Genomic DNA, 25,268 nt, shown 5'->3' on the forward strand with positions numbered 1-25,268 from the left:
CTTCCTAATATTACTTTTTATCTCATTTTTAGTATATTTGGAATGAGATGAGAGCAAATCCAAGCATATGAGCATTCCCTGGAAGGTGTTATTTCCTATGGGGGTGTGGCACATATGGCTGCACAGAAACAACTTTGTTTTTAGAACAGGTAAGGTGGATCGGCTAAGCTTCAAGAGAAGCATCAAAGATAGCATTGAGTTCTTCTCCATTGGCATGAAGGCCAAGCTGCCTAAAGCAAAAACAGTTGTTGCAGTGGGGTGGGAGAAGCCACCAGAGGGCTGGGCAAAACTTAATTCAGACGGGTCAGCCCTTGGTAATCTTGGTAGAGCAGGGGGGGCGGTGTGATCAGGGATCATGAAGGGCAGTGGCTGAAAGGCTATGCTAGGCCTCTTGAATGCGCCAACAGCTGCAAGACAGAGCTGTGGGCGTTAAGAGACGGCCTGCTATTAGCTAAGGAAATGGGGCTGAACAGTCTCATCATTGAACTAGATGCCTTAAGTGTAGTTCTGCTCATGAACAATGCTACTACTAACCTGTTAATGGAACCATCGTTGACTGATTGCAGGAACCTGGTGAGAGAGATACCCAACAAGCAGATATCACATATCTTTCTGAAGGCTAATCAATGTGCTGATACATTAGCAAAATTAGATGCAAGTAGTTACCCAAGGGGGGGACTGCTATGGGATAAAGTATTATATTCCTCTTCATTTTTTCTTTTTCTTTTTTAGTTGAGGGTGGATCCTTGGCTGCTGACAAGAACCTAAACTTTATTTCTTTTGAATGTCTGCGTGTGGACATAGTTAATGTTTTTGAGTATTGCCTCAGTGGAATGTATTTAAATAGGCTCTGTTCTAAACCTGATGTATATCTTTAGTTGTTTTTATGAATCATCTTTTAACCAAAATAAAAAAGTTGAAGGCAGGGAATTTGAACATTGAATGTTTCATCATGTGCCAACTAGTTGAGCTTCTTCAATTGATTGAATCAAATAAACCTTGAATGTTTCATCATGTGCCAACTAGTTGAGCTTCTTCAATTGATTGAATCAAATAAAAAGGCTACCAGTTGTAGATTGAAAAATTCATTTGTCATAGCTACAGCTACTAGCGTTATTTGCTCTAGTTTACGTTTTTCTAGTTAATGTTGTTGCTATTCATTCTGTCCCCCCTCCGTGTGCAGGAAAAACACAGCAGATCAAGTGATCAACTAAACTAGTCTCTGATCATCAAGCAGTGACCATACACTCAAAAACAAAGAAGAAAGGTCCACAAACACAATAATTTACCATTTGTAGAGTTCCCAATTGGGACGTTACAGAATGTCCCACAAATTTAGGTGGCTTTTCTATTTTAACCAAGTTGACTTCTTACAGAAAATAAAAGCATAAATTAACCTCAATTATTACCAAAATAGGAAGCTACAAACATGGATTTTGAATTAGCCAGAGAAATGGAATTGCCACTGGGACCAAACAATTTAAAGTTTGGAGGTTGCAAGTTGTATCAGATCTTTCCTAAGAATCTTTCCAGACTGATTTTTGGGTATAGAAGTTGTAAATGCCACTCTCCTGATTCTCTTGTATGGAGCCACCTGTGAATATAACAGCAGGTTAATTGAATTTGTGCTTAGAGATTCAATAGTACAAGTCGTATTATCTCATCAACCTCACCTGTCCTGCAACGAACTCCATGATTGCACTCTCAGATAAACTACTTCCCACTTTTCGTACCACGTATGCCATGGGACACTGTCCAGCCTCCTTATCAGGAATTCTAAAACACAAGAAATTACACTAAGGGTCCCTTTTATAAGAGATTTTAAAGTACTTAGTCCTAAGAAAATCATGTTCGATTATTTTTTGTTTATATGATGCAAAGGATTCATAAATTACAACGAAAAATAACGATATATTGTATTGATAAAAATAATAAATAAATAAAATAACTAAAAAACTAAGACTAAGTTTCTTATGTCAATAAAGATTAGAGAAGAAGATTTACGGTATGACAGCAGCGTCCAAGATTTCTGGATGAGTCAGTAATAATGCCTCTAGTTCAGCTGGGGGGACCTAGGATGTCAAGAGACAAATCAGCATAGTTTTCAAGAAAAAATTTTCATGATAATATAATTTGAAATTCCTTTCTAAATGCAAGATCGAACTGTAGTTGCATCCTTATCATAAATTACTTTGAGAATTACAACCTCATCATACATAAATAATAATAATAATAATAATAATAATAATAATAATGATAATAATAAATTTTAAAAATTAGAAGAAAAAAAAAGGAGAGGAATTCCAGAAAGAAGGCCAAATTTAGAGAACTTCAAGTGATCAATGTTTCACCTGATATCCCTTGTACTTAATCAGCTCCTTCAACCTATCAACCACAAAAATGAAGCCATCATCATCAATGTAGCAGAGGTCTCCAGTTTTTAACCATCCCTCTGCATCAAGAGTATTTGCTGTTGCTTCTGCATTACCGAAATAACCTGCAACAACAGCATTCCCAGTTTCAATAGAAGAAAATGTGACCTGCTGTTGATATAGCTGAAGCTCTCATACCAATTTTATTGCAAGTGTAGTTAATTTTAGCGGGTTTATGTGAAAAAGAAATAGACAAAATAAAATCAACTATAACGTAGGAAATACAAAGTTTCACTATTTCAAGCATAAATAACTCAAAACTCCAAATACACCCAAAAAGCTATCTCCAAGTTAGTTTTAAGTCTTAGTAGGAATAGTAGTACAACACAGATTCTGTTAACATCACGACCAACTTTTATGGGATTTAGGCATGCCAATGCAAAGAAAGGATCCGATGAATGGAAAAAAGCTATAAATTCTATTATCAAGTATAGCACAAATCTGGTATAACCACTAGCAACAAAATGAAGGAACAATCAGAATCTATGAAGCATGGGTGCGTTTGCGGGTTCGGGTGCCGGGTGCGGGTGCGGGTGCGGGTGCAGGTGTGGGTATGGGTGTGGGACTCGGCAATTTTTGAAAAAATTGAGTGCGGGTGTGGCGATAAAAAAATTTATATTTATATTTATATTTTTAATATATTACTAAGTATACTTTTTCAAATTATATAAACAAATATCAAATTTAAAAGCAATAGTAAGTAATAACTAAAACATATTTATAAATTAAATACAACCCACTCTTCAAAAAAAAATTAAATACAACCCATGAGTTTAAAATCCTCTTCATTTTATTCTCACCATTCCCCTGCCACTCCAGTGCCAACAAGTCAACAATACATCACGTAATATCAACTTTACCTTCCTTTTTTTTTTTTCCAAGGCTTCCATTTCCCAAAGCTTAATCTACACCACACCTTTTAAAAATATCTCTACACCAAGTCAGCCTCTGCACCAGACTTTTAGGCCAAGCTAAACGGTGCGTTTCGCACCTGCTGTTTTTTTTTTTTTTTTTTGGAATTTTGGTCGTATGACTCGTATCGGCCGATTTGTGAGGGTATCAATGTTGCGCCTGATACGGACTGATTCGGGCCAAATCGGCACGTATCACGCCAAAAAAAAAAAATTTTTAATGTCTAACACAGCACAGACGCGCAGGCAACGGCGTCGCCTGCGCGTCCCCGCATCGCGCTGCGTCGGACATGGGTGCGGCGGCCCAAACGCCGCACCCGTGCTTCCTAGATCAGAATAGATGTAACATATATACGTTATATGTATACAAACTTATAAGGGAATCTTTTAATGAAATCCTGTATTAGGTAACAGGGACACTGACAAGAAAATGCCTATGAGATTGGATAGTTTAAGAAACAATAAGAGTAAAAGATCCAGCTACCACTAGCCACACTACAAGGCCAGTTCAATGCGAATTGCAACTGGTAAGTATCCCTCTGCTACCATACTTTTGATTCATAGAATACCAGCCTAACAATTTAAAACATGGCTTACTCACACAAAACAATTTAGGGGTTTAGGAATATTTTATAGCTCAATCTCTAAAAATCAAGTAAGATGATAAATACTCATAATATTATAAGACAGGACCTATCAAATTGAGGAACCATATCATATGTTCTGAAAATCATGTAGCATATATTCCAAAGACCTACACGGTCAAGTGGTCACAATTAGGATATTTTTACAGAGTCTAGGGTCTAGATACTCCTTACAGAAGCAAAATATCCTAGAACTTTAATTATATATATATATATATATATATATATATATATATATATATTAAAAATGGATTTCAAATGGCTTATGTATTTTTTAAAAATATATTTGTCAGCTTCGGAAAAAACAATGCACCCTTAATATACAACTAAATGAACTAATAATAATCCACTTCTAGACAGCACGAAAGGACTTGCAAATAAAAAATCAGAAAGAAATCGCTATAGTGCTATTCCTATTCACGTTTGCTTTATAAGTTCTCAACTTTTCATCTCATGTCTAGAATTATTATTTTATTTTAAATTTTTAATCACAATGCTCCCATAACAATCATTCTCTTTGAGGCTGCATGAAATGTGGGGCCTTATGTAAATTATTAATTTATTAGGAAAAAAATTAGTGCACATTGTGCATTGCAATAATACACTTAAGTCATGCTTTTAGTTTATTTAAGTGTGTATAATAACCATTACCCAATTTATTATATCAAGTAACATCAGTAACAACCAAAATAAATTCAATCGTCCGTTTCGTATTCTCAGTTCTGTTTATTTGCTTAGTGTATAGAAAGATATAAATTTTGATAGATTTTACAACAAAAAAAAAAAAAGTTAAGACTTAATTTTTTTAATAAAAAAATAAGTTTACTAAAATAAAATTGAAACAAAAAATAAAGAGCAAAAAGCTAAAGTATTGTCCCAAACATAAACAAACAGCTCTAAATCTAATAATACATCAAACTTCACAATATACTAAAATAAGTGATGGATAGTGGAAAATTTTCTACCCACTACTTATTATAAGAACCTACAATTTTTTATCCATTACTCACGTTCTATCCTTATAACAAAATTACTCATATTCTATCATTTTAACAAGTTATTAAATTTGAAGTGAAAACAGATTCGATAAAGACAAATGTATAGCAACACACCCAATTCTACTATATACTAAAGTTATAGATGGTAAGTGATAGTTAATAAGGCCGGTTGTGTGATTTTAATTCATATTTTCATATTTTAAACAACATTACATACATTCCAAGGTACTTTTTCCTCCACGCATATATCAAAAACACCCATCATTCAATAACATTACTGTTCCCTATGGTCGTCCTAACATTCATTAACATTTTTCTTCCCTATGGTCGTCCTATGTTGGTTATTATTGTCTAATATAATAATTATTATATTACCACTGTACGTACCTTTCATGATTGAGTGACCTCTGAGCCAAAGCTCACCGGTCCGGTTCACCGGCAACGCCTCACCAGACTCTGGGTCCACAATCTTACCCTCCATAAATGGCGACAATAACCCCGCCGTACCGTACCTCCTACTCTCCTCCAACGAGTCCGTAGAAGCCCCAACTCCCGTCGATTCCGTCAACCCATACCCCTGAAGAATAGTCACCGTCGGATACCTCTCCACAAACCCTTCTATCACCTCCTTACTTAGCGGAGCTCCGCCTGACAAAACCGACTGCAGCGAACTCAAATCGTACTTCGACCGTATTTGATCAGCACCGTTCACCAGCGCCACTAGAATTGGCGGCACCAGCGGGAGGTACGTGATTCGGTACTTCTCGATAGCTGACAGCATATCGTGCATCTCGTACTTGGAGAGAATCACGACCGTTGTTCCTGATGCGAGCAGCGCCAGAGCGAACACTGCTAGACCGTAGATGTGAAACATAGGGACGGTGCAGATGAACCTGTGCTCCCCTTCGGTTAAGTTGAACCGTCCAAGTACAATCTGTACCATCGCTATCAGACTCTTGTGCGAGCCCACCACGCCTTTGCTCGCTCCGGTGGTGCCCGAAGAGTAGAGCAGTGTCGCCGTGTCTTCCTGGTTGACTCGGTCCCTGACTCGCCTCTCACTCGGCTGCTTTTTCAGCATTTCACTCAAAGTGGTTAAGATTTTCGCGCTTTTAACATACTGTTGTGACTGTGACTGTGACGGCTCGTCTTCGTCGAGGAGTACGATGGGGAGAGTCGACTCGGCGAGTTTGGGGACGAGTTGACGAGTCGTGAAAGCGAGGATCGGTTTCGAATCGGCGACTTGCTTGCCGATTTCTCTGGTGGTGTTGAGGGGATTCGTGGTGGTTATTACGGCGCCGATGGACATAACAGCCAAACACACAACGGGGAAGTAGATAGAGTTTGGAGACAGTAGGAGGATGACGTGACCTTTTCTGACGCCAATATCAGTGAGACACGTGGCGACGGAATCGACGGCTCGCCAGAGATCAGCAAAGGTGAGGTGGCGGCCCGTGGAGGCGTCGATGAAGGCGATCTTGCCATGGTGGGCCCGGGACGATATGAAAGTGGTGACGTCGAGGGAATGATTGGGTGGGTGCGGACACGGCTTGCGTTTGCTGTAGAAGACCGAATTCGATTTGCAGAAACCACTTCTCGGATCGATGGTCAGGTTTTTGTGAGACATGGTAATCAAATTTTCTATGATCTTCTTTCTGCTTCTTTGTGTTTCCTCGTTTAAACACTGCCCACTGTTTTTTTATAGGGGTTTGAATATCTGACTTTTTGACTGAAAAGGAGTTTACATTGGTCGGAATCGGAGGCGTTCAATGGGACTATCTACAGCCGTTGGATGAGTTTTCGCTGATGTGTTTTACGAATGAGATCTGTTGAGGCGTCACTGTCCGTATATTTTTAGTCTTGATTCTTGATTTAACCTCGTTAATTGTTGGAGGTTTATCGTAAAATGAGTAATAATTTTTTTATTACCAATAATTTTTTCTATATTGGGCACGTGAAAATTATTAAAGTATTAAAGTGCTTTATTTATTTTATTGTCTTATTTTCCACACAGTCTATAAGTGGCGGCAGTTGAGCTGTCGTTCTTGCCGTCCTAAAAAAATGACAATATGGAAAGTGTTTTAAAAGAGGAAAACACCTCTTATTTATGGGCCCTTTCGAAGATTTTCTTTTTAATATATTTGCACCTTCCAAATTTCTTTACTAGTGTGGCGCTCAGGTCCCAACTGTGAAACTTTCCTTTTTATATATATTCAAATTCAACCAATAGTACTTTCTAAAAATTAAAAAAAATTCAACCAAAAGTGGCGAAGCTTAGCCAAGCCATGATTTCATAATATTCTCTGGTCCCATCTTATCTAAAATTTCCCAAATAAGATGCAATAATTAGCTTATATATAATAATAATTCTCAAAAAAAAAATTACCTTTTATATATATATACACACTGATGGGGATAAACACAAGTGTTACTCGTCCTAGTGCCGTTGTCCAAAGTACAACATGAATTATATTAACCCATCCAACAGTACTTATCCATTGATGATTGAGTTATATAACATAGTGAAATTCTCTATGGACGAGATGGTCTACAAACGACTAGCACATGGACAACCAAGTTATACTTGGTGAGTTTTGTGAAAAATTATCTATTATGTTCACATAATAGAGAATACAACACGTTGCATGATACATGGAAGGAATTCCACACACGACACTCCATATAACCCATTTTCTTTATCAACCGCCAACATTACCCACAATGGTAATGGATCCAAACAAGTAGACCCATGTCTAACTCTCTATAAAAGGCGTAAATCCTATTCACCCAAGGTAATTTCAAACCATTCACTATTTTCTTTCCTTATGTCCTAGAGAGAAAACTGACTTAACCGTCGGAGGATCCTTAGCCGGGTCACACCGATCACCTTTGATAGTTCTTTTTTTTTTTTAGGATTCACAGCCATTACCGTAGCCCGAAGTATTTCAGCTTACTAAATTTCGTGCTTCATCAGTTGGTGCTATCTGTGGGAAGAGTAGAAAGTTTCTATTAACTTTTATGTTTTCTAAGACAAAAAGGTTGCATGATTCGGACTAGGTCAATGGCTATTAGTCCAAGACACCAGGAGAGTGGAAACACCTCAAGTCACCCAAATCGCGCACCACCACCCCCCATGACCATCTAGCTATAGTTACAGTCCATGGCGACAGCGATGGCAGAACTGACGCAACAAAACCAAGAGTTAACTAGAGAAGTTAACAGGCAACATTAACAGCATGGTGGAGAACGAGGCCAAAACTCAGGATGTGAAGGTGTTGAGAACAATGCTGAAGGGGACCAGTCCAGGGATACTATCACTCAAAGGGTACCGCACCTGGAGAGAGAGATGGATTAGATGAAGAGAGCTATGGAGGAAATGAAAGATTCCATGAAAAGAGCGAACCATGTGGATGATCTTGTCCACAGGACAAATTCCCCTTTTGTTGCGTCCATCACCAATCAGCATTTGCCTTCCAAGTTCAAAATGCAAGCCATAGATTCGTATGACGAGACGCGTGACCCTTGTGATTACATTGCCACATTCAAGACAACCATGCATCTTCAAGGTGTTCCGGATGAAATTATGTGCAGAACTTTTCCTACAACCTTGAAAGGTCCAGCTAGAGTATGGTTTAGTAAACTACCACTAAACACTATAACTTCCTTCCAGGAGCTAAGTAAGTTGTTCGTCAACAACTTTGTAGGGGGACAAAGGCAAAAGCATTCTTCGTCTAGCCTGTTGAATATGCAAGGAGAAAATGAAAGTTGATGCACTTTCATTAGTCGTTTTAATAGAGAAGCCTTATTGGTAGGCGAGATGGGTGACAAGATCATTTTGGCAGGTGTCTACAATGGAGTCAGTTCGAACTTGTTCATTCATAAGTTGTACGACCAGGAGCCACAAATGATGGCTGAGTTGATACATTCAGCCCAAAGTTTCATGAACACTGAAGATGTCATTATTGCCAAGAAGAAAAAGAAAGGGGAAAAGTTAGAAAGTGGTTATGTGCACCATTCAGAGCAAGGTCCTCGTCCAAAGAAGCCAAAGTTGGAGAAAAAAGCAAGCTAAGTGTTCTTTACCCTTAATGGAGAAACATTTAGGTTGATCCTTAGAGACATTCTCTTATAAACTCCATTCAAGAAAGTAGTTTTCACATCCATTTGGTGCAAGTCCAAATCATAATGAGCTGCCAATGCCAAAATGATTCTTAGTGAGTCCTTCTTGGATACAGGGGAGAAGGTCTCTTAATAATCAATGTCTTCTTTCTGAGTGAAACCTTTGGCCACAAGTTTAGCTTTAAATCGTTCGATATTGCCCTTAGAGTCACGCTTGATCTTAAAGACCCACTTACTACCAACTTTCTTATATCCTTTAGGCAATTCGACGAGATCCCAATGTGAGAGACCGCCAAAGTGCCTCTCAAAAAAGAGATCTCTTTTAATGTTTTTTTAGGGCACCTCTCTTTTTGGGTAAGTGGTGTGAAATTGCCACTTATTTTTTTTTATACAAAAAAAGAAAAAACTAAATACAAAATAAATAACTGAATTGTTCCGTTCCCATTGATTGAATAAAAAAAATACATGTTTGATAAATTGAAAATTATATGGCTTTGGGTCCTAGTTACAAACTACCAAATAATTACATGGCTTTTTGTCCTAATTACAGTCTACCAAAAATAAAAATAAAGATAAAGCCTAGGTCTACCTATCCAAAAACACTAAATTCGGAGGCTAGGTTACGGAATGGGAAGGTGTTAGGCATTCATTCCGCCCAAACAGAGTCTGGTCTTCTAGACTCTTGTGACCTATGTACCCCTTTTATGCATGATATGAATGACATGTTTTACATATAAACAAAACTAAATCACATAAATTTATTTATGAATGCATCCTCTTATTTGTTAAAAATTCATATTTGTGTTGTAATGTGTTTTAAAAATAGAATTGGGTTTAGAAAAATCAGATTTGTTTTTGTATATGTAAGAAAAATAGTTTTTGGAGAGAAAAATTCAGATTTGTGTTTATTAAATTAAACAAATTCTTTTGTTTTTTTAAAAAGATCAAATCTGTTTTTAAAAACTAAAAATGGTTTATGGTGAAAGAAAAATCAGATATGTTTTTGTAATAATAAAAAATCAGATTTGTATATTGAAAAAAAAATTAGATCTGTTTTTGTATGTATAAAAAATAAGAAAAAGATTTTTTGAGAAGAGGACTTTATCCATGAAACAAATTCACGCTACATGTACTAAACAAACAAAACCATTCATGATCTTCTCTTTTTTTTTTAATTTCAAAATCTACTATGTTAAAAATAAAATCAAATCTACATCTAAAGAAAACATATATACGTTTTCTTAATAAGAAAAAATTAGATTTATATCTAAGGAAGATACAAATCAATTTTTTGTTAAAAAGTTCAGATCTGCATCTAATGACTATGGCAGTGGGTGTGGGTGTGGGTGTGGGTGTGGGTTGTGGTGGCAGTGGTAGTGGCAATAGGTTTTGGTTTTGTAGTTCTAGGTTTTGATTTTGCAATGGTTTGGGTTTTCTAATGGTGGGTGGTGGCTTGGGTTTTCTGATAATGGTAGTGGTTGGCGGTGGCTGTGAGTGGTGGGTTGAGTGTTTTCGTTTGGGAGAAAAGATATACACAAAAAGAGAGAGGAAGAAAGAAAGAGAGAGAAAATTAAAAAATAATAAAGAAATAATATTTTAATGAAGTGTTAAAAAATATAAGATGTTTGATGTTAGGTATAACATAAAGTGGAGTGTTAAATAAAAAAAAATGTAGTATTTTGAGATGTTAAATGCTATCATTTTTAGCATTCTCAATGAGAATGCTATTAAGTGGGGTTGAATGGAGAAAGACAAAGGAAAGCTTGTCATCATCTTCAGTTTTTCTGTGGTCTTCGACAGGGTCTTATGGAGAAAAGCTCTATAATGAAATGTGGCAGCACAGAGGAGACTAAATTGGGTGGCCTATCAGGGTTTTCATTGCTAGTTTAAGCTTTGTAAAAATGAAAGATTTTCTAAATAGAAATGGGAATTTATTGATTTGAGAAAAATCTAGAAGCTTACAGCAAATACAAGCTCTTCCCTTCATTATATACACGCAACAAAGCAAACAAAATAGCTAACTAACTGACCATCAAAAACAAACTAGTTAATCAAAGTCTTACACGTGCAAGCTATTTACATCAACACAAAATAACTAACTAATGGCCTGTTTGGGAGTTTAGAGAGGGAGGAGAGTAGAGGGGAGTAGAGGAGAGGGGAGTAGTGGGGAGGAGAGTAGAGAAGAAGGATTACCCTCCACCTTGTTTGGATGTTTTTATAATTAATAAGGGGGAAGGGAGTAATTAGCCATTTCCCTTGTTTTTAACATTGTAATTTTATAAATATAATAAGGGTAAATTAGGTAATTTACTTTATCAATAATTTATATGTGCTCTACTCTCCCTCCAAATCTCTCTAATTTGGGGGAATTAAAAATGAGGGGGTTGGAGGTAATTGAAACCCCTTCAAACCCCTCCAAACCCCTCCCCCTCCTTCCTTAAAAAATTCTCAAACAAGGTAATTGAATTACTCCCCTTGCCTCTACTCTACTCCCCCTCCTTTTTTAAACATCCAAACAGGCCATAACTGACCATAAAAAACAAACTAGTTAATCAGAGTCCTGCACGTGTAAGCTATTTACATCAACACAAACAAATGCTTGACAGCTGTACATTTAGTCTAACGACACCGTTTCTTCAATCGGCTCTTCTTCTTTTTAATCAAAACACTGTTGTTTTCATCTGCCTTTAATTCTTGACAGCCCTTGCTTTTGTTACCCAAGATTTCAGCATCATCTTCACTAAATGCTTCAACACGCTTGGAAGAGATGAAAGCTGTGGAGAGGTTTTGGCGGGATTATCTTTCACAAATTTGTTTTGTTTAATTGATTAGTTGGTCTCACTAACTCATTTGTTCATGAACATAGAAGAATAAAGCAATTTACAAGATAATATATATGGATTTCTTTTATACATTCTTAGCTAGATCTAACAACTTCTTTTAAAGAACACTGAAATTAATGCTCTCTCTTTCTTGTGGTATGTATTATTCTTGGATCATTAATGCAAGAACTTTTTTTTTTTTTTTGCTATGATTTTGGTGTGCAAGAATTCTCTCCCAAATTCAAATTGTTATTTTCATCCATATTTTTTTAATGTATGTTAAATTGTGTTTTTTTTTTTTTTATATATAAAGATTAAAGATAGAAGTACTATTAAAAGGGAAAAAAGAGTTTACAGAGAGAAAAAGTTTACAAAGAGAGGCCTTGTTGCGAAGCAACACAACTCGCCTAGAAAAATCCCCATGCTAGCAATTCGAAAAAAGAAACTGCAAAAAACTGGGTGAGTCTTTCTTGCTAGCATTTTTTCTAGGTATGGTGAGGTATGAGTTGTCTGATTTATGTTGGAACTAAGATCCAAGCTTTTCCTCTGATGGATCTTCTTGCTAGCATTTTTTCTAGGTATGGTGAGGTATGAGTTGTCTGATTTATGTTGGAACTAAGATCCAAGCTTTTCCTCTAATGGATCTACTGCGCCTCTCTCTCTCTCTCTATCTCCTTTTTCTATCTTGTAAAGAGTAATTTAGTTAATTTTTAAAGGTCACATACTTCTCACAAGCTTTTATTCCATTAGTGTTTTAACGTGAAACTAACTGAGATGTTAATTTGACAGGTGTGTATAGTTTAGGGGGTAAATTGGCCAATAAAAAAGTTCAAGAAGTATTTTTGTTAGGGTTTGTGCTCTAAAATCCAATTTATTGGCATGTTATAAATAATTAAATTGTTTAATTATATGAGATTGTAAATGAACTAATTGGACATTATCACAGTCCTTGAGATGCATTGTATGTGATTTATGTAATTTAGTTACAGAAGATATAAATCATAAGTTCCTTGTAAACTCAAAATATAGTTCGTAGTCGGTGATGAAATTAGGCGCTTCATTCGCGAAAACTATAACACATCAACTAAGATGGTCTGTCTTGATCATGGAAGTGGAGACTTCTAGCTGATGTGTTAATATGTCTTAAGTGTGTAAGACATATTGAATTGGACCACTGTGAGATTAATTATTCAATTATCAACTACCATCTGAATAATTAATCTCATGACTTTTAATTTCATAGACTCTCATTCCTGAGAGGATAGTGAACTCGATCATGAAATGTAGGTTATTTTGATATATCAAAAGTGAGATCTAATTTAACGGTCAAAATCTCAGTATGTTGGGTAACCACACATAGTGTTGAAGGAACATATATTCTCAAGATGGAATCCATAATCTCTTTCTATAGAGATACAAAATATCCCCTTGAAATAAGTTTAATAGGAACTGGTTATTCAAGGCTGACCACTTTAGACTTTAGTAAAGAATTACTAAAGTTTATATTTATTGAAATTGAATTTCATAAATATGAATAACTAAAAGATTAAACTAGGTGCTCAAGAAATAAAATAGTTGTTTACAAAGTGACATTTTATTATGACTTTGTTTGCTATGGATATTTTATGGAATGGTTGAATGATATTATATTAGAGTCTTGGGATATAATTTATTAATAAAGCCTAAAGTGCAATTATATTTCCATAGTGGTACTTGTTATATAATTAATGATAATTTTGGGTTTGTTAAGAGTTGACAGATATCCCATCCCAAGCCACACACTTAAGCCCAATTGGGCTAACCCAAAAGGCTAACCCAATTAGATAATCAATTTTCATTTAATAAGAGTTATTAAATAAAGTAACTGTCAAGACAATTAAAAACGTACGTATGATTAAAAGAAGAGAAAATAGTTTTTTTCTATAGAATCTTGGAAATACACTTTTCCAAAGGAAAATCTGTACACAAGAATTGATTAAGAGATCACTCATCTTGGGCACCATGTGGAATTGGAATGAAGATTGAAGGTATTTTCAAGTTTTGTTTTTGAATTTCACTGTACCAAGGTACGCATTCTCTTCTTTGTTCTAGAATTCAAGGTTACATGTTATCTCTCATGGGCACCATGTGGAATTGGAATGAAGATTGAAGGTATTCTCAAGTTTTGTTTTTGAATTTCACTGTACCAAGGTACGCTTTCTCTTATTTATTCTAGAATTCAAGGTTACATGTTATCTCTCATGAATGGAGTAGATCTTTATGTTACTTCCGCTGTAGGTTTTGTATGAGATGCAAAACCAATTTTTCCAACAATTTTGACCACTAGTTCAAAGTTCATGGGATGTATGGACATTTTCCCTAAAGAAAGAGCGTAAATGATAGTTAGTGTGTATGAATAAAAATAAACAATTAAAAAATCAAGATTTTTTTTTGATATTTAATGAACTAGAGTTTAAAATAAATGATATGATGTGCGTACATTTGATACATGGTTATGTAAGTTTTTTTTTTTAAAGTTATTTTCTTAAAATAAATAGAAAATGTTGCATGAACTGCTTCTTAGGTTTTTACTTGCGTTGGCGCTTAGAGCATTATCATCAGCTCTCTTATAAAAAATGTCATTTTAACACACCAAAATCCTATTTTATTGTATTAATGCACCATTTTACAATTCATCATTTATCACATCTTCTATTCTTCAATTCTATATATTAAAATAATATATCAAACACATTAAATAATATATTAACTCAAAACCGCCATAAACTAACCACCAACGGCAACGGCAACAGCAAATCAACTGCCACAAACTACCATCACAATCACTGGATCTCCAACAAATTCCAAATCCAAAAACCTCAACAAAAGAGAGAGAGAGAGAGAAAAAAAAAAAACTCAAAATCTTCAACAAACACCGCCGGCCCATTACAGCCACAAACATCGCCGACCCAAAACTCAACCAACCACCGCCACAACCACGACACCACCACTGGCCCAAAATCCCAACCCAACCGATCAATCAATGACCCAAAACCCACACATCGAAACCCATCCCAAATCTCACACCCACGACCCGATTAAAAGATCTGAAGGTCGACGGTGAGAGCTGTGGAGGTTGGCAGTGAGAGATCTTGAGCAAGGAGGAGAGGGAAGAGATAGAAAGTGATAGAGAGAAGGAATGAGAGATTTGGCGTGGGAGGTTGGCGGCGAAGGATGTAGAGGTCGGCGGCGAGGTGAAGCAACGAGATATCTCAAGCAAAGATGAGAGAGATCTTGAGCAGGGAGGACTGAGAGGGAAGAGATAGAGTTTGATGGAGAGAGAAGAGAAAATAAGAAAATGATGAGAGAGGAGAGAGAAAAGAGAATAAAAAAATATTAAAACTTATAACACATCTGTCCGTACTCTCTCATATTTGAGAGTGTACTGTAGCATATCTCAAAAATTTGACACATTTAGCACATCTCATGATGCTCTGTTTTTAGTGTTTTGATGTGTCAAATGCCAAATATTTGACATTTGGCACATTTAACATACCTGATGAGAGTGTTCTTAGGTTCCTGTTGTGAAATTTTCATAGTTGTGCTACTACCATTGTTCTCACTGAAGTCAGGATTTCATAGCAATCTCTAGTCCATGCTTTTATTTACATCTTACATATATTTTTCCAAATAATATGGAATAGTTATCTTGTATAGTTTTTTTAAATAATTATCTTATATATTAAATATATGCATGATAAGATGATAACATGTTAATTCATAGTATCAACTTAATAGTTTGGAACACAGGTCATCAAGCCCCACGAATCCTATCTGGGTATGCCGTCGTTAATTGGAAATCTAAACGAAATACATTTGCACAACTGAAGCAGAGAGTGGCAAACAAGCTTCCGGGGTGGAAGGAAAAATTACTGTCGAATGCCGGAAAGGAGGTGTTTATTAAGGCGGTGGTCCAGGCAGTGCCATCCTACACGATGAGCTGCTTTAAACTTCCTAATACTCTGTGCGAGGAGCTGACTGCAATGGTTAGGCAATTCTGGTGGGGGCAGGTAAAAGATGAAAAGAAAGTAGCTTGGCTGAGCTGGGAGAAAATGTGCTTGCCAAGAGGGGTGGAATGGGTTTCAGGGATTTGCAGCTATTTAACCTTGTTCTGCTGGCCAAGCAGGGGTGGCGCCTCCATACGAACTCCTCCTCATTGTTTTACCGAGTCTACAAGGCAAAATACTTCCCAAGTTGCGATTTTGCGGAAGCTAATATGGGGTGTCAACCTTCATTTGCATGGAGGAGCATCATGGCAGCCCAGCCGCTAGTGCGTCGTGGAATGAGGGGGCAGGTGGGAGACGGTAACGGATCAAGGTTTGGAAGGAAAAATGGTTACCAAGCCCAAGTACTTACAAGGTCATTACTCCGGAGAGTGATCCGGGGCAAGTCCAGTGGGTCAGTGAGCTTATAGACGATGAAAGCAAAGAATGGAAGTGCGACCTTGTCAGGCAGTGGTTTCTACCACAGGACGCCGATACAATCCTCAGCATCCCCTTGAGTGTCACCGGGGCAAGAGATAGGGTGATATGGGCAAAAAACAAGAACGAGAGATTCATGGTAAAAAACGCGTATAGACTAACACAGGAGGACCAAGGAGATAAACAGTTGGCGAAAGGGTCAGACCAGTCAGCTATGAAACAGACGTGGAGAAGACTTTGGCAGATGAAGGTACCAAACAAAGTCAAGCACTTTGCATGGAAAGCATGTAGAAACATTCTTGAAATGAAGGAAAATTTATGGCGGAGGAATATCACAAAGGATAACTCATGCGAGGTGTGTAAGAAGCAGGTGGAGTCTACAAGCCACTTATTTTGGTTCTGTGACCACGCGAAGGAGGTAAGGTCCTCATGCAAGCTCTCTTTCCCCTTTGAGCTTTACCCCTCATGGGGCTATATGGACGTCATATGGCAACTACAAAAGTGGGAGGAGTCACAGCCTGGACTTCTGGAGAGAACAGTCATGATTAGCTGGGGGATTTGGAAAGATAGGAATGTTTTTCGACATGGTGGTAGGCTTCGAAGTGGACAGGCGGTGACGAGAAGCTTGCTATGTTTGCTTGTGGAATTCTAGTTGGCGAACGAAGGACCAACGATTACCACAATACGAAGCCAGGCTGTGAAGTGGGTCCCTTCACAAGCAGGACGATACAAAGTGAATGTCGACGGAGCAGTATTCTCTAAAAGAAAGCAGGTTGGGGTGGGTGTGGTGATTCGGGATGACGTAGGACAAGTGGTAGCAGTGCTAAGCAAGAAGCTAGACATCCCGTTGGGGCCACTGGAAACAAAGGCGAAGGCAATGGAGATAGGGGTCAGCTTCGCAATGGAGGTAAGGGTTAGGGACGTGACCTTTGAGGGTGACTCGCAAGTAATTTGCAATGCTATCCACGGCCTGATGGAAGTGACTCCTTCGGTCCAGAATGTTGTCTCAGGAATCCTAAAGCGTGCTCAAGATTTTCGTACTTTTGATTTTTCCCACACCAAAAGACAGGGGAATACCCCTGCCCATGTCCTGGCTCATCACGCAGCTAACGTAGTGGACTATGTAGTTTGGCTTGAGGAGTGCCCTAGATGTATTGAACGTGCATGCATGCAAGATGTACTTTCCTCTTCTTTTCATGAATAAAATATTATGAGTCTTCCCATCAAAAAAGAAAAAGAAAAAGTAATTGCTCTTTATCAATAAGCCAAGACACTATTTTTTTTTTTTATAGGAAGCTGTGGGGAGTAAAAAGACCCTGATGGAGATGTGGGCCTTTGGGCCGTGCTAAGGAAGGCCAACCTGTTTTTGGGTTTAGAACTTGCTAGTACTACGGGTCGGCCCATACGCCGAGGATCCGAGGATCCAGCCGATGATGAATTTCCCTTCGGACGGACACCGGAGAACCCAGGACTTTATGGTAAAGGTCAGGGAATGACACGATTAAGACCAATGGTTAAAGGGGGTAAACCCTTGAATGTCCTAGAAGCACCGATATTAGAGAAATACCAAAGATAAAGGCTGCCACCTCCACATTAAAGACCCTGCACCTACCACCCTGGCCGCATTAATGGGGAAGTGACACCTGAACAGTGGAAAGGAAACTTCTAGTTACTATTCAAAGGCACTAAGAAAAAAAATATCTAGGCTAAGGGGGAGTTGGGGCAACACGTGTACAAAGTATCAAAAAGAGGAGTATTTAAGAAGCAACTTAGAACAGAAATCGGGACTCCCTTCTTTGTAATCTAAAAAGAAAAAGAAAGAAAGAGAAAGAGATAATATAAGAACAGCTCTCGGCTCACGTCAGAGCAGGTTGATTTATAGTATTCCTTGTTGTTTTCAGGTGTTTGTAATCTTTGGCTTGTCGTTTAATCCTCAAACACTTCTAACCTGGGTTTCAAGCCCACACTCTACAAATTCATATTGTTTAAGGCTCATTGGGCCTGAGCCCGTAACTGTTCTTGGGGCCAGGTGCAATTGTGCGCTTACAATTGGCGCCGTCTGTGGGAAATCTAGTCTAGAAGAGGCAGGGATACTATGGCAGGCTTAAGTGCTCACCATGCAGAGTCACAGGGATCACAGCCGGAAGATCATTTCGAACGTCTTGAACATCGAAGGGATCGTGAGGGGAGTGTCCATACAGAATACCTAGGTGCTAGCCATATTCATGAGGGGGTAGCACCACCCATGATGAGGGTTCTAAATCCATGCAGAAGGAAATCAACCGTTTAAAGAGAAAGCTACGCCGCGCCAAACGTAGGTTTTCATCGTCCTCACCCAACTCTTCCTCGGAGGAGGATAGGGGAGCTGGCTACAGCTCAAGGTCGCGCTCTCCCACCAGTGCAATATCCTCCGGTGAGGAGGACGACCAGCCAACTCGCAGACGTAAGAAGCCTCATTCTAGGGGCTTAGGCAACGATACTATGAGTAGGGCGTTGCACCAGCTCTCCAAATCTCCATTTGCACGGAGAATTGAGAAATGAAGGCTTCCCAGAAGGTTTACCCAGCCCACTTTCACCATCTATAATGGCCAGACTGATCTGGTGGAGCATGTGAGCCACTTTAACCAGAGGATGGAGGTGCACTCTCACAACGAGACTTTGATGTGTAAAGTTTTCCCCTCTAGCCTGGGACCTGTTGCTATGAGGTGGTTCAACGGCCTTAAGTCGGGGTCTATAAGTTCGTTTTGGGAGCTTACTAGAGCATTCGCTTCACGGTTCATTATGTGTAGCAGAGTACCTCGGCCATTGGACTCGTTGTTATCCATGACCATGAGGGATGGGGAGACGTTGAAAGCATACTCCGACCGTTACTAGGAGATGTTTAATGAAATAGATGGCGACTTTGATGAGGTGGCGCTTAATACCTTTAAGGTAGGCCTTCCTACTGATCACGACCTGAGAAAGTCTTTGACTAAAAAGCCTGTTCGCAGTGTACGTCGCCTCATGGACCGTATTGACGAGTATAAGAGAGTGGAGGAAGACCAACAGCAAGGAAAGGGAAAGGAGAAGGTTATCCCGCAGGAGAGAAGGGATTTCAGGTCGGACAGATACCACAATAATAGGCCGAGGATAGATTACGTCGGACAGTCCGCCTCGGCAGCACCTCAGGCCGTGAACACTGTATTCCGGAAACCAGTACATCAGCTGCTGGAGAAAGTTCGTAAGGAACCCTTCTTTAAATGGCCTGATAAGATGGCAGGAGACCCTGCGAAGAGGAATCAGAACCTCTTTTGCCAGTACCACCGGGACGTGGGCCACACTACCGAGAACTGTCGGACCCTGTGGAACCATCTAGAGCAGCTCGTCAGTGAGGGAAAGTTAAAGCAGCACCTGTGTCAGCCCACTGGGCAGGTCAGTCAAGTTGGCTCAAATAACCAGAGGAACAATACATCTCGGTCAGCATTGGGAACAATTAATGTTATCTTCGCTGCCCCTGGTAGGACCGGCTCAGGTCCCACTAGGGTGATGGCGGTTTCCCATCCTCAGGCCGAGGATGTGGGTCATAGGCCGAAGAGGTTGAAGGGCACTTTGCCCGTCTTAGGTTTCTCCGAGGAGGATAAGGTAGGGACTATCCAGCCCCATGACGATGCTCTTGTGGTCACCCTCAGGATAGGGAACTATGATGTGAGAAGGGTGATGATAGATCAGGGCAGCGGTGCAGATATCATGTACCCTGATCTATTTAAGGGGTTAAGGTTGAAGTCGGAAGACCTTACTCCTTATGATTCGCCGCTTATAAGCTTTGAAGGGAGAGCCGTTGTGCCGAAGGGACAGATCCGTTTGCCCGTTCAATCCGGCTCAGAAACGGTTGAGGTGGATTTCATTGTGGTTGACGCGTACTCTCCATATACAGCCATCCTCGCCAGGCCTTGGCTACACGCGCTTGGAGCCGTCTCCTCTACCTTACATGTTAAAGTTAAATTCCCCTCGGGGGAATGTGTTGAGGAAATCCTCGGCAGCCAATCGGTAGACAGACAGTGCATATCGGCTGCAGTATTGCATCAGACAGAAGCCGAGACTTCGGCTTTAATCACCAAAGACTTATAGCAGTTAACGGCTCCTGATTCATCTGGAATGGTGACAGGAGATGAGACACATTGCGAGGGGTTAGAGAAGTTTCCAGTAGCCGATGACTCAGAGAGATTCTTCCAAGTCGGTGTACTTTTGCCACACCAAGAGAAGATGGAATTGTTAGAATTCTTGAAGGACAATGTTGATGTTTTTGCGTGGGATCCTTATGAAGCTCCAGGCGTGGATCCGGGCTTCATTTTTCATTAGTTAAATGCCAACCCAGCTATTATTCCGAGAAGGCAGCCACCTCGGCGCTCTTCCAGAAAACATTCCGAGGCTATGAAGAAAGAGGTGCTTAAACTCAAGAGGGCTGGGGCTATCAAAGAAGTTTTCTACCCCGAGTGGTTGGCCCATACAATTGTCGTTAAAAAGAAAAATGGAACGTGGAGGGTATGTGTGGACTTTACTGATCTGAACAAGGCCTGTCCTAAAGATTCGTTCCCAATGCCACGTATTGATCAACTGGTGGATGCCACTGTCGGACATCCTCGGATGAGTTTTTTAGACACCTTTCAGGGTTATCACCAAATTCCCTTGGCATTAGAGGATCAGGAGAAGACTGCCTTCATTACACCGACGGGGAATTATCATTATAAGGTCATGCCATTCGGCTTGAAGAATGCTGGGGCTACCTATCAAAGGATGATGACCAGAATGTTCGAACAGCAAATGGGGAAAACCATTGTAGTATATGTTGACGATATGGTGGTGAAAAGCAAAACAATACCCTTACACGTGAAAGATTTGGCCGACACTTTTCAGATACTGAGAAAGTACAAGTTGCGCCTCAACGCCTCAAAGTGTTCCTTCGGCGTGGGGTCTGGAAAGTTCTTGGGATACATGATTACTCATAGAGGCATCGAGGTAAACCCGGTGCAGATCAAGGCTATTCAGGACTTGCAGCCTCTTCGGAACCCAAAAGAAATTCAAAAGTTAACGGAAATGATTGCCGCCTTGAATAGGTTCATATCTCGGTCAGCTGACCGGTGTCGTCCTTTCTTCCAACTGTTGAATAAGTGGAAAGGGTTTCAATGGACCGAGGACTGCGAGTTAGCTTTTCAACAGCTCAAGCAATATCTTTCTCGGCCACCCATTCTGTCTCGTCAGGAGACACATGAGATTTTGTTTGCTTATCTGGCAGTGGCCGTCCACGCGGTCAGCCTGGTCCTGATAAGAGATGATAACGGGGTACAAAGACCGGTATATTACGTTAGTAAGTCTTTGGGTGATGACGAGGTGCGTTATCAACCCTTAGAGAAAGCGCTCCTGGCCGTGGTTCATGCCACGCGAAAGCTTCCCCATTATTTTCAGTCCCACACAGTGGTTGTTCTGACCTAATTGCCCCTCAAGGCAATGCTGCGTAGCGCCGACTACTCAGGAAGGATAGCAAAGTGGGGGACCATCCTGGGGGCTTTTGATGTAAAATACAAGCCTCGCACCTCGGTGAAGGGCCAGGCCCTCACTGACTTGGTGGCGGAATTTGCCGAGCCATTGCTGGAAGAAACTCAAAAAGAGGCCCACATGGATGAAAATTCAGTTGGTGTGATCACAGCTGCGGTGTCTCCGATTTGGGAAGTGTATGTGGATGGGGCAGCCAATCAGAGAGGGTCAGGTGTTGGACTTGTCCTGACGTCCCCCAAGGGAATTGTCTTCGAAAAGTCTTTGAGATTGGCGTTCTCGGCCACTAATAATGAGGCCGAATACGAAGCGGTCTTGGTAGGCATGAAAATGGTGCGTAGAATGGGTGGAAAGGAAATCCATGTCTTCTCGGACTCTCAACTGGTGGTCGGCCAGGTCACGGGAACCATGGAGGCTAGAGATCCAAGGATGCAGGAATATTTGGCCCAGATCAAGCGCCAGCAAACTGAATTTGACTCTTTCGCCTTAACTCATATCTCTCGGAGCGGAAACACCCATGCAGACTCCTTAGCCACGTTGGCAACGTCCTCGGCTCAAGGTTTACCTAGGGTTATCCTCGTTGAGGATTTACTAGAGCCCACTCTTATCCCTGCCAGGGCGGCTCGCGTCCATCTAATAAGGCCTGGACCTAGTTGGATTGACCCGATCATATCTTTTCTTAGGAATGATGTCCTTCCTGAGGACAAATCTGAAGCAGATAAGATACACCGAAAGGCGCCACGTTTCTGGTTGTCCGAGGACCAGAAACTGTACAAACGATCCTTTTCAGGACCGTACTTGTTGTGTGTACACCCTGACTCAACGGAAGGGCTTCTAGAAGAACTGCGTGAAGGGATTTGTGGCAGCCACACTGGGGGAAGATCCTTAGCCCACAGAGCTCTGACTCAAGGTTATTGGTGGCCCAATATGCAAAGAGAGGCCCAAGATTATGCCAGGAAATGTGATCAGTGTTAGAGGTTCGCCCCTAATATTCATCAACCTGGAGGAGTTCTTAACCCCCTTTCCAGCCCTTGGCCCTTCGCACAGTGGGAACTAGACATAGTTGGGCCATTTCCGAGGGCAACAGGTAACAAAAGATGGCTTATCGTGGGAACAGATTATTTCACTAAATGGGTTGAGGCCGAGCCCTTAGCAAATATTAGAGATGTAGACTCCAAGAAGTTTGTCTGGAAAAACATCATTACTAGGTTCGGTATACCACACACACTCATCTCGGACAATGGTGTTCAGTTCGACAGTAAGGCTTTTAGGAAGTATTGTGGTGACATGGGTATCATAAATAGATATTCCAGCCCAGCTTATCCTCAAGGAAATGGGCAAGTCGAGGCCGTTAACAAGGTCATTGTCAGTGGGCTGAAGAAAAGGTTGGATGATGCGAAAGGCAGATGGGTAGAAGAGCTCCCTCATGTTCTGTGGACGTATCGGACCACACCGAGCAGGTCCACTGGAGAAACGCCATTCTCTATGACTTATGGAGCCGAGGCGGTGATACCTCTGGAATCTGGTTTTCCCACCCTAAAGACGAGCTCTTTTAATCAAGAGAATAATGTGAGACTCTTGGAGAAAGGCCTAGATTTGCTTGAGGAACGGCGCGAGGCAGCTATGGTCCAAATGACTTATTATTAACAGAAGCTAAAACGGGGATATGATGCCCACGTGAGGCTAAGGCCACTTGCACCTAGTGATCTCGTACTAAGAAAAGTTGTGGGTACCTCTAAGAACCCAGCTTGGGGTAAATTAGGACCCAACTGGGAAGACCCCTATCGCATTGTTTCAGTAGCAGGCATAGGGTCATATCGGCTAGCTGACCTAGATGAAAGAATTGTGCCACGCCCATGGAATGTAAATAATCTTAGAAGATATTATTATTAATAAAATGTGCTTTTGTCAGTTAACATTTCAAAGTTATGAGTACCTCTGACGCATGCAGTTACTGTTCTTAAGAATCAAACAGAAACTTGGTTAAGTGTAGTCCTCGAGCCACAAACCTTGTGGAAATTGATGTCTTGTCATTTGTTAAACAGAACCTTAGTTATGCCGGGTCTTCGGACCTCCTACTTTGGGGAAATTAACACTTGAAGTTACTGTTCTTAAGAATCAAACAGAAACTTGGTTAAGTGCAGTCCTCGGACCACAAACCTTGTGGAAATTGATGTCTTGTCATTTGTTAAACAGAACCTTAGTTATGCCGGGTCTTCGGACCTCCTACTTTGGGGAAATTAACACTTGAAGTTACTGTTCTTAAGAATCAAACAGAAACTTGGTTAAGTGTAGTCCTCGGACCACAAACTTTGTGAAAATTGATGTCTTGTCATTTGTTAAACAGAACCTTAGTTATGCCGGGTCTTCGGACCTCCTACTTTAGGGAAATTAACACTTGAAGTTACTGTTCTTAAGAATCAAATAGAAACTTGGTTAAGTGTAGTCCTCGGACCATAAACCTTGTGGAAATTGATGTCTTGTCATTTGTTAAACAGAACCTTAGTTATGCCGGGTCTTCGGACCTCCTACTTTGGGGAAATTAACACTTGAAGTTACTGTTCTTAAGAATCAAACAGAAACTTGGTTAAGTGTAGTCCTCGGACCACAAACCTTGTGGAAATTGATGTCTTGTCATTTGTTAAACAGAACCTTAGTTATGCCGGGTCTTCGGACCTCCTACTTTGGGAAAATTAACACTTGAAGTTACTGTTCTTAAGAATCAAACAGAAACTTGGTTAAGTGCAGTCCTCGGACCACAAACCTTGTGGAAATTGATGTCTTGTCATTTGTTAAACAGAACCTTAGTTATGCCGGGTCTTCGGACCTCCTACTTTGGGGAAATTAACATTTGAAGTTACTGTTCTTAAGAATCAAACAGAAACTTGGTTAAGTGCAGTCCTCGGACCACAAACCTTGTGGAAATTGATGTCTTGTCATTTGTTAAACAAAACCTCAGTTATGCCGGGTCTTCTGACCTCCTACTTTGGGGAAATTAACATTTGAAGTTACTGTTCTTAAGAATCAAACAGAAACTTGGTTAAGTGCAGTTCTCGGACCACAAACCTTGTGGAAATTGATGTCTTGTCATTTGTTAAACAGAACCTTAGTTATGCCGGGTCTTCGGACCTCCTGCTTTGGACAAATTGACATTTAAACTTATTGATCTTAAGAACCAATGGGAAATTGTTTAAGTCTTGTCCTCGGACCACAAACTTGATTAAAGTTAATTTCTTATTGCGCCTGGAAATTAGTGCATTACTGGTCATTAACTCGGATCTTAAGTTCTATATCTTTAAGCGTTAAGCAAATTCATATAAGGAATGGTCCTCGGATCTTACATCCTACTAAAAACAAGG

At 40.0% G+C, this 25,268-nt stretch overlaps 2 protein-coding genes across 2 annotated transcripts; one reads left to right on the top strand and one right to left on the bottom strand.

Moving 5' to 3' along the window:
* Positions 1-1,266: 1,266 nt before the first annotated feature.
* On the bottom strand, positions 1,267-6,695 carry LOC142615547 (putative CoA ligase CCL5). The gene is made up of 5 exons (XM_075788288.1): positions 5,373-6,695; positions 2,352-2,497; positions 2,005-2,072; positions 1,674-1,776; positions 1,267-1,594 (listed from the first exon to the last, which is right to left on the bottom strand). Exons 1-5 carry the CDS (start codon positions 6,607-6,609, stop codon positions 1,481-1,483), a joined length of 1,668 nt encoding a protein of 555 aa, XP_075644403.1. The 5' UTR covers positions 6,610-6,695; the 3' UTR covers positions 1,267-1,480.
* A 2,104-nt stretch (positions 6,696-8,799) lies between these two features.
* LOC142615057 (uncharacterized) lies at positions 8,800-17,584 on the top strand. The gene is made up of 5 exons (XM_075787773.1): positions 8,800-9,007; positions 15,710-15,969; positions 16,086-16,307; positions 16,430-16,798; positions 17,033-17,584. Exons 1-5 carry the CDS (start codon positions 8,800-8,802, stop codon positions 17,582-17,584), a joined length of 1,611 nt encoding a protein of 536 aa, XP_075643888.1.
* Positions 17,585-25,268: the final 7,684 nt, after the last annotated feature.

This window comes from Castanea sativa, chromosome 1, assembly GCF_040712315.1.
Source record: "Castanea sativa cultivar Marrone di Chiusa Pesio chromosome 1, ASM4071231v1".
NCBI lineage: Eukaryota > Viridiplantae > Streptophyta > Magnoliopsida > Fagales > Fagaceae > Castanea > Castanea sativa.